Genomic DNA, 17406 nt, shown 5'->3' on the forward strand with positions numbered 1-17406 from the left:
GTCTCAAAAAAAAAAAAAAAAAAAAAAAAAAAATCAAGCAGTTAAGTTGTGTGCATTACGATGTATATAAATCTTACCCAAAAGAAACTATTAAAAAAATCTAGCAGAGGTAGGGGAGTAAACAGAGGTACCACTCAAACAAGAAATGGCAAAGTATTAATTGTTGACATTAAGTGATGGGTACATGGGAGTTCATTATACTATTCTGTTTACTTCATATATGTTTGAAATTTTCCATAATTAAAGGTTTTAATAAAATAATTTCCCTTAATTCCCCCTCAGTGGAGGAAGAAAATTAATAATCACTGTCCTTCATATAAATTAAAATCTTCTAAGGAAGTCTCTAAACTTTGTTTTCTACACCAAACAATCCCTGTCCTCTACACTTTCTTCATATTCATCATAGTTACAGCTCACCTTGAAATCTGCCCATATTTTCTGTATCTTATTTATGTACTACTATCTAGTAGGGAGAAACAGACTGGAGCTAACACTTCATTAGCCTCTACTACACACCTGGCAGTATGCTACCTACTTTAAATAATTGCCCATTTAAATCCCAAAACTGAATTTAGCATTTAAAACTTTAACCCTTAGAGTGACTTTAGTTAACACTAATTGTACATTTCAAAATAGCTAAGAGAGTAACTTGTATGTTCCTAGCATAAAGATAAATATTTAAGGGTTCCCAAGTACCCCGATTTGATTATATGCATGTATCAAATTATCACATGTACCCCAAAATATGTACATCTATCACATATCAATTTAAAAAATAATAATAAAATAAAATTTTAATGTTTCGTTACTGATCACCCTCACTAGAATTTATGTTCAATGGCAACTGATCTTATCTTGTTCACAATTTCTTCACATCAGGCACATAGCAGGTACTCAGTAAATACATGTAAATCAAAGAATGAAAGAATATCAGAGCTCATAAGTACCCGGTTTAGCTCTCTTCTTGGTAGTGTAAATCATTTCCTATTCTAGCTATATCCAGCTTATTTTGCCTTTAATCTTATTGGCATCTATATCAATTGTTATGTATTTGTTTCAAGTGGAGTAGAATGACACGTGTTTGAAAAAGTCACATTTTCTTCATTCACACATGTAGTATAGTAAATCAATGTATATATTGCCAAGAGTCTTTGAATGATGTATTTTTTATATGTGGTCTTACTTTTTCTGTTCATATTGATACAAATAAGGAGATTTTTTTTCCTTAAGAGACAGGGTCTCACTATGTTGCCTGGCTTCCTAACGCATTTTGACAGTCTCTTTTTTGATAGTATCACCATCACAAAGCTGAAAAACCCTAGCAAATATTGAGAACTCAAAGTTCCTAACACAGGGTAAATTATAATTAAGTTACTATTGAATTAATAATTACTGAGTTAATAAGTTATCACTGAGTTAGTAATACTGAGTTGTAATAAAACCAACCATAAATTTTATTTCAAAAGAATTTATCTAACAAACTAAGCATCTACATAAACTTAAAATCAAATTGTTAGATCCCTTCACAGTGAATCCAGGTTTGTTCTCAGAGTACATTCTTCAGTAAACATTTGGGGTGTGGTTTATGAATAAAATTACCAATACTTTAGATTAGAATTTGATTTCTACCTCATTTTCAAAGAGTAATTTTTTCATTCTTAAATAAAATCCTTAAAACATCTGTAAGTTAAAAAGTTTAAAAGGGAAGGGGGATGTTATTAGTGATAGTATAAAATACAAAAACTGAGTGAAATCGTTGTTAACTACAGTAAGTCAATGGTAAGTACTAGAATTTTCCTCATTAGTAAGCAAAATACGCTACCAAAGAAGCTGGTCACTGCAATGTTTCTCTGACCAAATAAAAAACTTTTAAAAACATGTTTTAACATTCCAAGGGAGAAGGCAAAAGAGAAGCAAACTTCACTCACAAAGAATCACTCACAAAGAATAACATTTTTTTATATATTATATATATATATAACTTTATTAAACATTTCACAAATGTCTTCCATATATCATTTGCCACAGATTTAAATCCAAATTCTTCCAAATGCCATTTGATGTTTATAGATTATACATAACTTTAAAAAACATTTAATTCAAATGTGCCAAATGCAGCAAAGGGCTGGAAAATAGAGGTTTCAAAGTAAATAGTCATTTAGAGACACCAGCAAATAGATCTGACCTTTTCAAGTGGCTTTCCCAAAGAGTTTCCAATCAGTTTCCAGTCATTCAAGACTTCTTCAACTTTGGAAATAAACCTAGGAAGTGGGGAGAAAGCTTCTAAATACAACAGCACACATTTTTTCCTATTATTATATAATTTCTTTAAAAAGGTATTTTTTATATTTTAACAATTTGACCAGAGACGACTCAGTACATTTAGTATTGCTAGCTTAATTTATGGATATGGGGTGAGAGAAATAATCTTCTTTCATTCAAGAATTCTTAGGTTTTGATTCATTTATATCTATTGCTTACCCAACAAAAGCATTCTGCCTTCTACAAAATGTAAATTAAGAATTAATGAATCTCTATTAAAATGAATAAAACAAATTTGAGGCACAAATAAAAACTGACAGACTAAAATGATACTATTAAAGATAATTATGGGCTGGGTGCAGTGGCTCATGCCTGTAATTCCAGCCCTTTGAATTCCCAACCCTGAGACTGGGAGTTCAAGACCAGCCCAGCACAAATACAAAAAAAAATTAGCCCGGTGTGGTGGCACACATCTGTAATCCCAGCTACGCGGGAGGCTGAGGCACGAAAATCACATAGAAGTGGACACTGCAGTGAGTGGAGATCGCGCCACTGCATGCCAGCCTGGGCGACAGAGCGAGATTCCATCTCAAAAATAAATAAACAAATAAATAAAATTATGAAACCAATAATCTCTCTCCTACCCAAAATAACTGACCTATTTAAATAAACTTTTCCTTTAAATATATTAGGAATTCCCTGATTTACCCCCCCACCCCCAACAAAAAAAGAAAATATTATTTGGAAACTTGGCTCATGAAACTAAAACAAGTTTTAATGGACAGCTGACAAGAAATTGCAAGTAAATATGCCAACTTTAAGGATAAGTGACAGATCTTAAAACTAGTCACCAATCTTTAAATCCAATGATCAAGAAGGCCTATTAAAAAGAGAACTGAATTTTGACTAGCAACATGCTCAACATCAGTAAATGAAAACTGTCAAGTCTCAGTCAAAGACACTTTCAGAAGAATTGTTATTACTCTAAGAAGTTGACTTCTTATATAAGCTAAGTATGATGCAATCTAACAGCAACACTGCTCTCTAAACACCTGGAAGTACTGCTAGAGTACTAGAGTTAATTCTAGTCAAACTGTATGAAAAGGCAATAGATTTTTTCCTTCAGTGACATTATGAACTAATATGAACTAATAATTACATTTTAAGATAGTAATAATAAATCTATGATTCATCTGAGGCTTCTTACTAATTCCTCTTTAAAATTAAATGCAGTATCAATTCATACACTAATTCATAGGGGAGGTCAGTCAAATGACAATTACTAGGTTTGAAAATCAGTGCTCTAGAAACAAGTTTACATGTTTACCAAAAAGAAAAAATTTAAATATATCCATAGGTAAGCAAAAATTTGCATGAAATGTATACTACATTTATGAAGGTAAAAAAAACTGGAAGTTACCTTAATGCCCAACTGCAGGAAATACTTGTAAATTAATGGTATATTCATCCACTCAGAGGACTAATATGCACCCAATAAAAATCATGTCAATCAAAAGAAAATATACAAAGGCCAGGCACAGCAGCTCACGCCTGTAATCCCAGCATTTTGGGAGGCTGAGGTGGGTGGATCACGAGGTCAGGAGTTCAAGACCAGTTTGTCCAAGATGGTGAAACCCCGTTTCTACTAAAAATACAACAAAAATTAGCCAGGCACAGTGGCAGGCACCTGTAATCCCAGCTACTCAGGAGGCTGATGCAGGAGAGCTGGTTGAACCCAGGTGGCAGAGGCTGCAGTGAGCCAAGACTGCACCACTGCACTCCAGCCTGGGCGACAGAGTGAGAATCTGTCTCAAAAAAAAAAAAAAGAAAAAGAAAAAGAAATATTAATATTTGATCCAAAAAAGTTTTTAACACACGTTAGAAGGAAATACGTCAAAAAATTAACAGTAGTTATTCCCTGGTGGTAAGTTTACAGGTGATTTTTATTTTTTATTCTACTATAAGGTATGACTGTTATAGTAAAAACTATTTAAAATATAGTTTTTACAGTAAAAGAAGAAATGTCTTTTTTTTTTTTTTTTTTTTTGAGACAGGGGCTCAACTCTGTCACCCAGGCTGGAATGCAGTGGTGTAATCACGGCTCACTGCAGTTTTGTCCTCCAGGACTCAAGCAATCCTCCCATCTCAGCCTCCTCACTAGCTGGGACTATAGGTGCACATCACCACGCCCAGCTAGCTTTTGTATTTTTAGTATAGACAAGGTTTCACCATGCTGCCCCAGCTCCTCTTGAACTCCTCAGCTCAAGTGATCTGCCTGCCTTAGCCTCTCTAAGCACTGGGATTACAGGCATGAGTCACCATGCCCAGCCAGGAATGTCTTAAAATATCTATTGTAAGAATAATGAATTCTATCACTACTAGCTAAGAGACTTGGACTTTATCCTACAAGTACTGAGATTTGACTAGAAAAACTAAGTAATTTTTTCCTTAAAAGCTCTCAGGAAATGAAGGGTCATTTCCTGATTCCTTATTCTATATTAGGTCCCTTTGTTATAGGCTCTTATAAGACCAGATTTCTTTCCCTTTCTAGCTCTTACATAAACTCATAATTACAGACTTGTATTAGTTGATTTGTGTCTGTAATGCACTAGACTGCACATTTAGTAAGAGCAGAAACCGTACCTGTTTTACTAACCACCACATCCCTAAATCCCTAATGTGTACTGTGCTTGACATATGGGGATTCAATAAATATTCTGTCAATGAACAAATGATAAAAAGAGTTATGGGCTTCTATACAGTTCGCTCAATAAATTATCTATATAGTTCATAACATACTGTACTCACAAGATCTTTCATTTAAAATTAAACTCAAGGTTTGAGACTTCAAAGTCTTAACATTTTTTCTCATGAACTGTAAAATGCACACTACAGTGTAAAAGCCAAAAACCAAATTTTCTACTTTGCAATAGTTCTTATAACTGTGTTAATAATTATTTCCATATGCAAAGCTAAAGGACTTAATATTCCACTTCAGGATATTTTTAACTAGGGGAAAGTGATCATTTTTCCATTCAAAACTCTGATGTTTCCCTACCCCCCCCCCCAAGATTTGAATTACATTTTTCTAACTACCTTCAAGACATCAAATTATTTCAGAATCAACAGGTTCAACACAGGTTCAAATCTTCTCACTTTGACACTTCCTTATATTCATTCTTTCAGGCAAAAAACTACAGTTCATATCTGATTTTTCCCACTCTTAACATATCATCAAGCTTATTACCTAAATCTTCTCTGAAATATGTTACAATCCTCCCTTCTAGGTTCCCTTTCTATTCCAGTCCACAAATCACCATCCTAATTATGAATCAAGTCTCCCACCATTATTCTACATCATGTCCTAAAACCACTCTCATCATATCACCTGGCCACTCTAAAACCAAGGGTCTCTCACTATTGTCTTAAGCAGTGGTTCTTTCTAAGTGTGGTCTCCTGACCAGCAGCATCTGAATTACCGGAGACCATGTTACAGAAGCAAAATTTTCAGTCCCACCTCAGACCTACAGAATCAGAAACTCTGAGGATGGGGCCCAGCAACCTACGACTCTGATGTACATTAAAGTATGAGAATAACTGGTCATAGGAATACTGAATCTGGATTCCTGTATTTAGTTTGGGAAGACGTCCATAACCCAATCCCGTCTTCCTCGTTAACCTTATTTATTTCCCTTCAACAGACAGTCTTCACTCTAGTGAAGATATATTTCTTCATTCAGTCCCTTCAAAGATTCATTCTCACCTATGTCTCTACCCATGTCAGTCCATTCTTATGTTTAACCAACCACTTCCCATTTCAAGGCCCAGCTCATTTCCTATCTCTTCTATGAAAATATCTCCAACTCTTGTAGTCCACAATATCACCCCTATTTAAATAATAATTATTTTAATTATTATTTTTATAGGTAGTACCAATTGGCTTACATTTCAACTATTTGCTGTTTGTTGTTTTTTAAAAATATATGGGTCAAGTTTCTGCTTTTCCCTTTGTATATAGCTCTGGACACCCAGTACCTACACAATGAAGTCTTGCCAATGTGGTTATGTCTTACTGACACTTTTATGAAGGGTACCACAGGTCTAACTATTATTCCAACAAGGACCTTTTATATTTTCCTGTGCCACCTAATGACACGACATCCACAAATTTCCTCTCCCAACCAGAAAGATTATAAAATGTTGTAACAGCGTAAACACTGACTTCAACACCCAGAAAACTGAAGGGTTTCTGTGACACTTAACAGAAACCTTCTCGATCGAAGCTATCACTACTCCACAAACTTGGCTTTCAACTAATTTCAGTAATACAACAGTTTCACCCAGACAGCTGTTCATCTGAGTTTGACAGGCACAGGAAGCCTGGGCACAGTACCCACTTTAATGTAACAACTTGAATCAAAGCATTCCAAAACCATATGCAGACTTTTTAAAAAGGTTATTCTAAAAGACAGGATGGGCGGAGGCTCACGCCTGTAATCTCAGCACTTTGGGGGGCCGAGCTTGAGCCCAGGAGTTCAATACTAGCCTGGGCAACACAGTGAGATCTTTAAAAAATTAGTTGGGCGTGATGGCGCGTGCCTGTGGTCCCAGATCCTCGCGAGGCTAAAGCGGGAGCTTCACTTGAGCCTAGGAGTTCGAGGCTGCAGTGAGCTATGACCTCGCCATTGCACTCCAGCCTGGGCGGACAGACTGAGACTCTGTATCCAAAAATAAATAAAATAAAAAATTAAAGACAGCATGGAGACGGTGGGAGTGTGACAGACGGACAACCACCAATACTCTGAAGAAAGACTTCCACCTGAAAAGGGTATACCAACGTACACGGGATGAGATGCGAGATGCACCTGCCAAGTTTACTGCTTACGATAATAAGTTAAACGGTAGTGAAAACCGCAACGCTTGTTGCAGCCTCGGAAATTGTTCTTGCGAGTAGGTAACAACCAGAAAACCAAAGTCTAAGGGAAGCAGTCTGACCGGAGAGAAAACAAAACTTTCTGAGAGCCTGAGCCTCAAGAATTGGCTGACGGGGGCGGGCCGGGTCTTGCCAGAAGCGAGACGCGGAAGACGCTTGCGGCTGACCACAGAAGACGGAGAGGAGACCCGGGACCCAGGCTATTACCGTTCCCGCACAAGTGGCGTTACTTATGGTGTGTCTGGGGTCAGGGAAGCGGCTAGGGGACGCCAGGGCCCATGGGAGCTGGTAACCAAAAATGCGATTCACTCACCTTTCCCATTCCGAGGCAGTGGTGAAGTCTGTGATCTCAAATACCTCGGATTCGGGCTGCGGGAAGGGGAAGGAAAGAAAAAGAAATTAAGCCCCAAGGCGAAGACATGGAGGAACGAATTTAGATAGTGACAAGGATTAAATAGGGAGCAAACAAATCACCTCACTGTCGGCAGCCATCTTGAGGAGCGCCGGGCTGGGCGCTAAGGCTGCCGGGAAGAAGAGCGGAAGCGATAGGGGCGCGTCCCCGCCCCCGGAGCCCCCGCCCCCTGTTCATGAGTCTTGCCCTAGTTAAGTAGGAGTGCTGCTTCTTCGCCCGGGTCTGGAAGTCTTTAGTCCGCCCTCAGCTGGTTAATAAAACTCCGCTCTAGCTGGTTTAATAAAACTTGAAAATTTCCTGTAATGAATACAGAAAGGGAACAGAAGCCAAGGTGGTAGGACAAGACCCTAAACTCATGTGGATAAGATTGTATTAAAAAACCTAAAGCATGTTGGGTTTGTTTTCATTCAACCCCTATTTGTAGTTAGTACCAATTAGCTTACACTTTAAGCTAATTTGTTTTCATTCGCCCTCTATTTATTGATTGCAAGGCACTAAACTAGGTGCTGCAATACCACTTCTACCCTCTGCCCCCTGACCCTGCAAGAACTTGCTCAGTTGATTGTCCTGAAATAAAATCATACTAGTTACCTGGTTTCTGGGAAGAGCAACATGGTGTTCAACAAACGCTTCATTTTTTTTTTTTTTTTTTTTTTTTTTTTGAGATGGAGTCTTGCTCTGTCGCCCAGGCTGGATGGAGTGCAGTGGCGCGATCTTGGCTCACTGCAAGCTCCGCCTCCCGGGTTCACGCCATTCTCCTGCCTCAGCCTCCCAAGTAGTCAGGACCACAGGCACCCGCCACCACGCCCGGCTAATTTTTTGTATTTTTAGTAGAGACGGGGTTTCACTGTGTTAGCCAGGATGGTCTTGATCTCCTGACCTCGTGATCTGCCTGCCTTGGCCTACCAAAGTGCTGGGATTACAGAGGCTTCATTTTTTAAGTTGTTGAAGAACAGAAGGGGTGTCAGCTAGCAGTTAAGAATTCTCTTACTGAAATATTTACAAATGAAATGCTGCCACATCTGGGGTTTGCCTCAAAGTAATGGGAAGGAGAAAAGATTAAGGATAGGAGTGAAATAAAAGTTATGAGAGGATAATTGTTTAAACCAGTGATATACACTCTTTCCTCTACTTTTGTTTAGGTTTGAATGTTTACATAATTAGAAGTTTTTAAAAATTTAATCTCGTTTAATGAGTTTTGCAACCCACAGAGGGCATTTGGAGGTGGGGAACTAGGAGATGCAGCCTCAGTGATAAAAATTATTATTGGCTGGGCGTGGTGGCTCACGCCTGTAATCCCAGAACTTTGGGAGGCCGAGGCGGGTGGATCACAAGGTCAAGAGATCAAGACTATCCTGGCCAACATGGGGAAACCCCGCCTCAACTCAAAATACAAAAATTAGCCAGGCGTGGTAGTGCATGCCTGTAGTCCCAGCTACTCAGGAGGCTGAGGCAGGAGAATCACTTGAACCCAGGAGGCAGAGGTTGCAGTGAGCCGAGATCGCACCATTGCACTCCAGTCTGGTGACAGAGCGAGACTACATCTCAAAAAATATATTATTATTATTTATTAATGTATTTTTTTTTTAGATGGAATTTCGCTCTTGTTGCCCAGGCTGGAGTGCAATGGCACGATCTCAGCTCACCACAACCTCCGCCTCCCAGGTTCAAGCAATTCTCCTGCCTCAGCCTCCCGTGTAGCTGGGATTACAGGCATGCACCACCAGGCCCGGCTAATTTTGTATTTTTAGTAGAGACGGGGTTTCTCCATGTTGAGGCTGGTCTCAAACTCCTGACCTCAGGTGATTCACCCGCCTCGGCCTCCCAAAGTGCTAGGATTACAGGCATGAGCCACCATGCCTGGCCTGTATTTATTTTTTGAGATGGAGTCTCACTCTGTTGCTCACGCTGTTGTGCAGGGCACAATCTCTGCTCACTACAACCTACGCTTCCCAGGCTCAAGCGATCCTCCCACTTCAGCCTGCTGACTAGCTGAGACCACAGGCTCAAGCCATCATGCCTGGCTAGTATTTTGTGTTTTTGGTAGAGACGGGGTTTCACCATGCTGCCCAGGCTGGTCTTGAACTCCTGAGCTCAAGTGATCACCCGCCTCAGCCTCCCAAAGTGCAGGGATTATAGGTATGAGCCACCACACCCAGCCAAAAATTATTAATCTTAAAATAAGAATGAAAGATATCAGGCTGGGCGCGGTGGCTCACGCTTGTAATCCCAGCACTTTGGGAGGCCGAGGCGGGTGGATCACGAGGTCAGGAGATCGAAACCACGGTGAAACCCCGTCTCTACTAAAAATACAAAAAAATTAGCCGGGCGTGGTGGTGGGCGCCTCTAGTCCCAGCTACTCGGAGAGGCTGAGGCAGGAGAATGGCGTGAACCCGGGAGGCGGAGCTTGCAGTGATCCGAGATTGCGTCACTGTACTCCAGCCTGGGCGACAGAGCGAGACTCCGTCTCAAAAAAAAAAAAAAAAAAAAGAATGAAAGATATCAAAAAGTTAGTGATGTAAATAGACCAGATGAGGAAACTAAAGGTCAGAAGAATTTTGACAACAGGTTGTTACTGCCAGTGCCAAGCCTTGAACTCCTGTCTCTTGATGATCCTTGTGGTTTCTATCCACTACACTAGTGAGGAAGTGTGGGTTACTACTGCAGCAGTCTTTCCCAAAACATCTCAACTTGCACCTTCACTCATTTACAGGCATTCATTAAACACCCACTACAAGCCAATCACTATGCTAGGCTCCAGGGATATGAAAATGTATTGTAGGTACAGAATTTGACTTCGAAGAACTCAGGGTCTTGTAGAGAAACTGGAACTTTGCTGCATGAGCAGAGAGAAGAGGTGCCACATATGTCCACATGGCTATTAGCAATGTGGAGGCCAGTGGTAACCTTGACAAGAAGAATCTTGGAGGAGAGATGAAGGATAAGATGGAGGCAAGAGAGTTAGGGGTGGGGAAGGCTTCTAAGCAGAGGAAATAACTTATCCAGAGGCTCAAAGGTAGAAAAGTCTGATTCATCTAATGAACTGAAGGAGTGTCTTGCACCTAGAACACAGTGTTTGTGATAAAGTTGAAGAGATTGGCATGAGCCAGATCCTAGAGGGTTTTCTACACCAGGGTTGGACTTTATTTTAAGTACAATGGAAGTCACTGAAGTGTTTTAAGCAAGAGAGCTATGTGATCCAGTTCACATTTTGCAAATGTCTGGATGCTACATGAACAATACATGGGAGGGGGCAAAAGAAGAAGAAGGAATAGCTGGAGACTATTAAAACATCCAGTGACAGAGGGTGGAGAAGCTTTGACTAGAGTAGTCAACAGGCAAAGCGAACTAATTTGATATGTATTTTGGAGATAGGTCAGACAGGACTTGCTACTGTATTGAATTCAGGGATAAGGGAAAGGTAAGAATCAACGATAATTTTCAGATATCTGGCCTAAGCAACTGTGTGAGGATGGTGCCACTTCCTGAGATGGGGAAAAGTGGAAGGAGCAAGAAAACAAGAGTTGAGTTTGGCAGATGTTAAGTTTGACAAGCTGGTAAGATAGTTTAGGGGAGATGTCAAGGAGAAAATTGAGTGTAGTAATAGGACTCAGAGGGAGGACCTGGGGTTAAGATGGTATTTTAAATCACAAGCCTAGGTGAGGTGATTCCAGAAAAGAATATAGAAAGAGAAGAAATGGCACCTCATATAAAGCCCTGAAGAAATTCTATATTTAGACAATAGATAGAGGAAAAATATGAAGCAAAGAGTGAGAGAGGTGGCTAGAGAAACAGAAGGCAAACAAAGAAAGAGTGATGGTGTAGAACCCCAGGATGGAAACTATTTCAAAAGGTAAATATGGACTACTGCTGAAAAAGCAAGTAAGAGAGGAATGTAGAGTCTAGGATGATTGGGTTTTTTTTTGTGGGTGGGGGGGGGCGGGGGTTGTTTGTTTGCCTTTAGAACAGAGAATAGCAGACCTGTTGGTATGGTGGTGGAAATACTCTAGGAGAGAGAGAGATTGATGGTGAAGAGGAAATGGGAGAGCTGAAGGAAACAATTCCTAATAAGGTGAGAGGAAAGGAAATCCACAGAGCTGGTAGTCACACAGCTCCAAGGGACACTACTCACATTGTGTTCTGAAGTCTTGCTTCAGGAAGTGCCACCTGCAGAGAACTCCTTGTGAATCATACCCCTTGGAGTTGTGCAACCGGGCAGTGGAGGAATTCAGAGCCCACGTAGCAGGAGGGAATGAAGCATATGTGGTGAGGTTGGCCTTTTTTGAGAAGAGAAGGAAAGGAAAAGATGGGTACAGACATAGGGAGATTTATGCACATAAAAGGAAAAGAGTTTCTTGCTCACTTACGTGTTAAGATTCTCACCAAGTGAAGAAAGTCCTTGGGTTTTAAGATCAGGTAGATCTGGGTTCAGTCATTTATTAACTATATGACTTTGGGAAAATTACTTAACTCCTCTGAACCTGTTTCTCCAGTAGTAAAATGGGACTTGTAATACCTATTTCTACATAAAATTTTGGCCAAGATTAAGTTCTATGTTCATATGTAAAATGGTCAGCACAATGTCCTGGCATGTAACAGATGATCAATTATTGTAGTCATATTTATAATGAATGTACCAGGAAAACCAGGAAGTGCTACTCAACATATAAGGCATTACTGTTTTTCCTTCCAGCTTAGACATGAAGAAGTTTCAATATATAAAAAAGTCAGAAACTAAAAAAATCACAAAAGCTTCATTGCATGAAGTTAAATTTTAGAAGCTGTATGAAACAGCCTATCAGGTTGCTAGGTAAAGTTTTCTTCCAAGATATTTTTGGCTCCTTGTCTTCACCCAGGAGAAATTTTTAAAATAAGTTATTTGTTAAACCAAAGTGAGAAGCCAGGATGCTAATGATGTAAAATACCCAGAGGAGACATACTTTTATTAGATTTTACCAGTTTACAAAGCAGAAAAGGTTCTGTTTCTTCAGTATTAAGAACTATTTTGCTACACGTCCAAAGGCAAGGGCTTTTCCATGCAAGTGCATTTCCTTTCTGGCATAATTCAGTTATATTTTGAGGTGTTACCAATAATGGCCACAGGGAGATAGTTTGACGCATAGACAACTTAAGAGATTAGAAGCCTGGAAAAATCACCCTTAGCTTAGTCCTCGGAGGAATGTAGGGGCATAACAGTTTAATTAGATCTTAGTTATAGAGCAAACATTGTTTGTGAAAGCAGCAACAACTATGAAACTGATTATAGCATCCTCATCTATCTGGACGGCCTTTGTGCAGGGAGAATCAAGAATTCTCTGTGATGCTGCTGTGAGAACCAGTGCAATAGAAGGTGCAGCTGGAAGAGGAAGACTTGTATGAGAACAAGAAACTCTTCAGAGAAAAATTCTCTAAATCAAAATTATCGGACAGCATTTTTTCATTCATTTGGTCATATTTATCAAGTGTCTGCTGTCTTGGCACTATGGTCAATCCTATGGAGGGATTCAAAGAATCTCTGCCTGTTGGGTTCTCACAGTCTGAGCATCTAGAGATAAGACAGAAATAACTATACATGGTTTATAAAGGGATGCATGATGGCTATCCAACTTCTTAAAGCTCTTTGTAAAATCAATGGTAAAAAGAAATTCAAGGACTTCTTAGAACACACACATGAAATCTTACGTGCTTTTTTTTAAAAAAAAGTAGTCCACTATTTCTTCAACCAGAAAGCAGTATAGTCACCTAGGCAAGGCATCTCCAAAGAATTTAATTTTTTTCTTTTTTCAGGTCAGATGGGTAATGCGCTGACATTGTAACAAGGTTCAAGGGTGGCACATCTCACACATGTGTGTGAACACCCAATCATCATGTTTGTGAACTACAAAAGGATCACGAATCTCCACAGAATTTCAAGAGAAGTAATGCAATCTTCATTCACTCACCAGTCACTCAGTCATTTTTTCTCTCAGAAAAGATTTGTTAAAGGCAGCTGCTATGTGCCTGGCACTGTTCCAAAAACTGGGAAACAAAAATATAAAAACAAGGTGCCTGCCCTCAGGAAGTTTCAAATATAAAGCAATTGAATTCTTCTAAATGGTAATAATAAGTCAAGAGCAGCTAATTTCAGTCCTTAAGTTTGTAATTTGTTGTCTGGCAGGTTCGAATAAGACATAACTGCTAACAGGTTGATTTAGTTTGCTCAAGTTTATGTGTTTCTAGTTTTAAAAATATTTTAATGGATCTTGAACTCAGAATGTGAGAAACAAAATAGTTAATTAAAGAGTCATGAGAATTACATAAAGTTTAGAGAATAAGCATATTCTGCTAAGCATGTACATGTGAGCCTATATCTATATACAACTAATTACTGTATTTTACACAGACATATTCTTACTTAAACTCTAATCTTTCCTAATTCAGGATAGTGAACTATTCCAGCTGCAGATGATTAACAAATGAGGCTGAGCGCGGTGGCTCATGCCTGTAATCCCAGCACTTTGAGAGGCCCAGGCGGGGGGATCACCTGAGGTCAGGAGTTTGAGACCAGCTGGCCAACATGGTGAAACCTTGTCTCTACTAAAAATACCCAAAAAATTAGCCAGGCATGGTGGTGCGTGCCTGTAATCCCATCTACTCAGGAGGCTGAGGAACGAGAATTTCTTGAATCTGGGAGGCAGAGGTTGCAGTGAACCGAAATCATGCCACTGCCCTCCAGCCTGGGTGACAGTCTCAAAAAAAAAAAAAAAAAAAGAAAAAAAGAAAAGTTTTAGACCTAAGCCTGACTCTCTTCATTTGTTTCCTATTGCTTATAACAAAATACCTGGAAACTGGGTAATTTATGAAGAAAGAAATTTCTTATAGTTATATGGAAGCTGAGAAGTCCAAGGTCAAGGAGGCATCACATGGGGAGAGGGCTCAGTGTGCTGGCTTAGATCACTTCTTCTTCCTCAAAGCCACCAGTTCCACTCCCACGATAACCCATTAATCCATTAACCTATTAATTGATTAATCTGTAAGTGGATTAATCCATTCATGAGGCCAGAGAACTCATGATCCAATCACCTCTTAAAGGCCCCACCTCTTACATAGCCACATTGGAGATTAAGTTTGAACATGAGTTTTGGAGGGAACATTCAAACCATAGCACTGACTTTCTTTTGTATCACATTGCTCTGAGTCCCACTAACTACTTTCACAGCAATAACATCACCAAATGCTTGCTGATCTGCTCCTCAGATTTATTTTAACAATGCACTTCAGTCTAGTTACTAACGTTTAAAGATTTCCATCTCGGCCGGGCATGGTGGCTCACGCCTGTAATCCCAGCACTTTAGGAGGCTGAGGCAGGCAGATCACGAGGTCAGGAGATTGAGACCATCCTGGCTAACATGATGAAATCCGTCTGTACTAAAAAAATACAAAAAAATTAGCTGGGCGTGGTGGTGGGCGCCTGTAGTCCCAGCTACTTGGGAGGCTGAGGCAGGAGAATAGCATAAACCCGGGAGGCAGAGGTTGCAGTGAGCCGAGATCATGCCACTGCACTCCAGCCTGGGTGATAGAGCAAGACTCCATCTCAAAAAAAAAAAAAAAAGATTTCCATCTCTACCGCTTCTGCTATGTTGCTGCAGTTGATCTTGCATCTTCCATTTATGCCTGTTGTTTGGAGATACTTATCACTGTTTATCACCAAATATACAGCCTGGGAATCTGTATTTTAATTTAAATTGTTTAAGTATGATACAAGTAATAGGAACGTCTTCTCACTGTAAAAAGTTCAAATGATATGCATAAAATGAATGCCCTCCTTGACTGTCTTTCCAATGCACATACTTCCAAGATATAATGATTGATACTAGTTAAGTGTGAATCTTTTCAGATGCTTTCCTATGCTGTTACATACATATTTGCATATAGAGAAACAGTTTTTACCTTTTCTTTTATCAATATTTTGCACAAATAAGGACGTCTGTCACTTGATATGTACATTCCTCTAAGTACTTTACTCCTATTAACTCATTTAATTCTCACAATAACCCTATAAGGTAGACACTATTGTTGTACAACCCTGTTTTATAGATGAGGAAACTGAGGCAGAAAGAACACAGATGACTTGCCCAAGTCACACACCTAGTAGGTGGTAGGGCTGACCCCTGAGCATGTTCTCTGAATCCCTTCATCATACCGGTATCATATGATATGCATTATTTACCAATTCACTTTTTTTACTTAAGTATATGATTTGGAGCCCATTTAAGACGTAATATAAAGCTCTTTCCTCCTTTTTTATGCTGTTGCACAGCACTCCAAAATCCAGTGCATGGATATACCATCTTTTGTTTAACTGTCTTCTAAGTTTTGACACACAGACCATTTACTATTGACTGCTGAGTCAATAGTAAATAGCAATAACTTGCTATCAATAACAGTCTTAGATGGGTGAGAAGTTTATGGGGGTTCATTTTACCATACTGTTTACTTAGTATATTTGAAATTTTCATAATAAACATTTAAAAATATGGTCATGTAAGAATTATTGTAGGGTAAATACTGAGAAATAGAAATGCTGGGTTGAAGAGTATGCGCGTTTTGCAATGTAATAGGAGCAGATTGCAATATCTAAAATGGACTTCACTAATTTACATACTTACTAATAATATACAAGAGTACATATTTCCCTACAACATTTAAAACTATCAGTCTTTTGTACTTTTGGCAATATGAGCAAAAATGGTTTGATTTGCATTTCTCTGGTTCCTAGTCAGATTAAACAATTTTAGGCCAAGTACAGTGGCTGACATCTGTAATCCCAGCACCTTGGGAGGCTGAGGTGGGTGGATCACTTGAGCTCAGGAATTCAAGACCAGCCTGAGCAACTTGGTGAAGTCCTGCCTCTACAAATAATACAAAAATTAGCCAGGCATGGTGGCTTGTGCCTATAGTCCCAGCTACGCGGGAGGCTGAGGTGGGAGGATAGCTTGAGCCCAGGAAACAGAGGTTGCAGTGAACCAAGAGTGTGCCACTGCACTCCAGCCTGGATGACAGAGTGAGACCCTGTCTCAAAAACAAAAAATAAAAATAAAAAATAAACAAAACTATTTTATATGTGGTTTTTAGCCACACGTATTCCTCTCCTATAAAGAATGATTTCAAATATTTTGCTTCTTTTTCTGTGGAATTGCAAGAATCTGTGTTTTTATAAAATCTCTCCAGATGAAGCTAGTAGTCAATCATATTTGGGAGCCAGGGCTTTAAGGGATGGTGATCTTTGGCTCTATGCCATAGAGTTGGGGACCCCCCTGCTCACATTGCCTTTCTGAGTCATAAAACACCTTAGTTAATGAAATTGTCAGCCATCCATTCAGAGTTACAGGAAATCCTGTTCCTTCACATTTCTCCAAGCTTCTGTGACTCTTGGACCTCAATGATTTTTTTTTTTTTTTGAGATGGAGTCTCGCTCTGTGGCGCAGGCTGGAGTGCAGTGGCATGATACCAGCTCACTGCAACCTCTGCCTCCTGGGTTCAAGCGATTCTCCTGCCTCAGTCTCCCGAGTAGCTGGGATTATAGGCGTGTCCCACCACACCCAGCTGATTTTTGTATTTTTAGTAGAGACAGGGTTTCACCATGTTGGCCAGGCTGGTCTTGAGCCCCTGACCTCAAGTGATCTGCTGGCCTCGGCCTCCCAAAGTGCTGGGATTACAGGCGTGAGCCACCGCGCTCAGTCCCCCGGTGGTCTTTTACCTCTCTTCTCAGCCCATTGAGATGCTCTATTTATCTTGCCCCCTTTCTTCCATCTTCTAT

General features: G+C 39.6%; 1 protein-coding gene and 1 non-coding gene across 3 annotated transcripts in view; both read right to left on the reverse strand.

Moving 5' to 3' along the window:
- Nucleotides 1-7724, reverse strand: part of RAB3GAP1 (RAB3 GTPase activating protein catalytic subunit 1) — a 120381-nt gene extending 112657 nt beyond the window's left edge. For both annotated transcript variants that reach the window (XM_030800922.1, XM_030800921.1), the window contains exons 1-3: nt 7670-7724; nt 7509-7564; nt 2186-2261 (exon numbers count right to left, since the gene is read on the reverse strand). In XM_030800922.1, the coding sequence (XP_030656782.1) occupies nt 2186-2261; nt 7509-7564; nt 7670-7687 (150 nt within the window). In that variant the 5' untranslated portion in view covers nt 7688-7724. The remainder of the gene's footprint in view (nt 1-2185; nt 2262-7508; nt 7565-7669) is intronic.
- Nucleotides 7725-13393: 5669 nt separating this feature from the next.
- Nucleotides 13394-13497, reverse strand: LOC115831959. The gene has a single exon (XR_004027444.1). It is a non-coding gene; the product is annotated as a small nucleolar RNA U13 (small nucleolar RNA).
- Nucleotides 13498-17406: the final 3909 nt, after the last annotated feature.

This window comes from Nomascus leucogenys, chromosome 20 (assembly GCF_006542625.1).
Source record: "Nomascus leucogenys isolate Asia chromosome 20, Asia_NLE_v1, whole genome shotgun sequence".
Taxonomy (NCBI): domain Eukaryota; kingdom Metazoa; phylum Chordata; class Mammalia; order Primates; family Hylobatidae; genus Nomascus; species Nomascus leucogenys.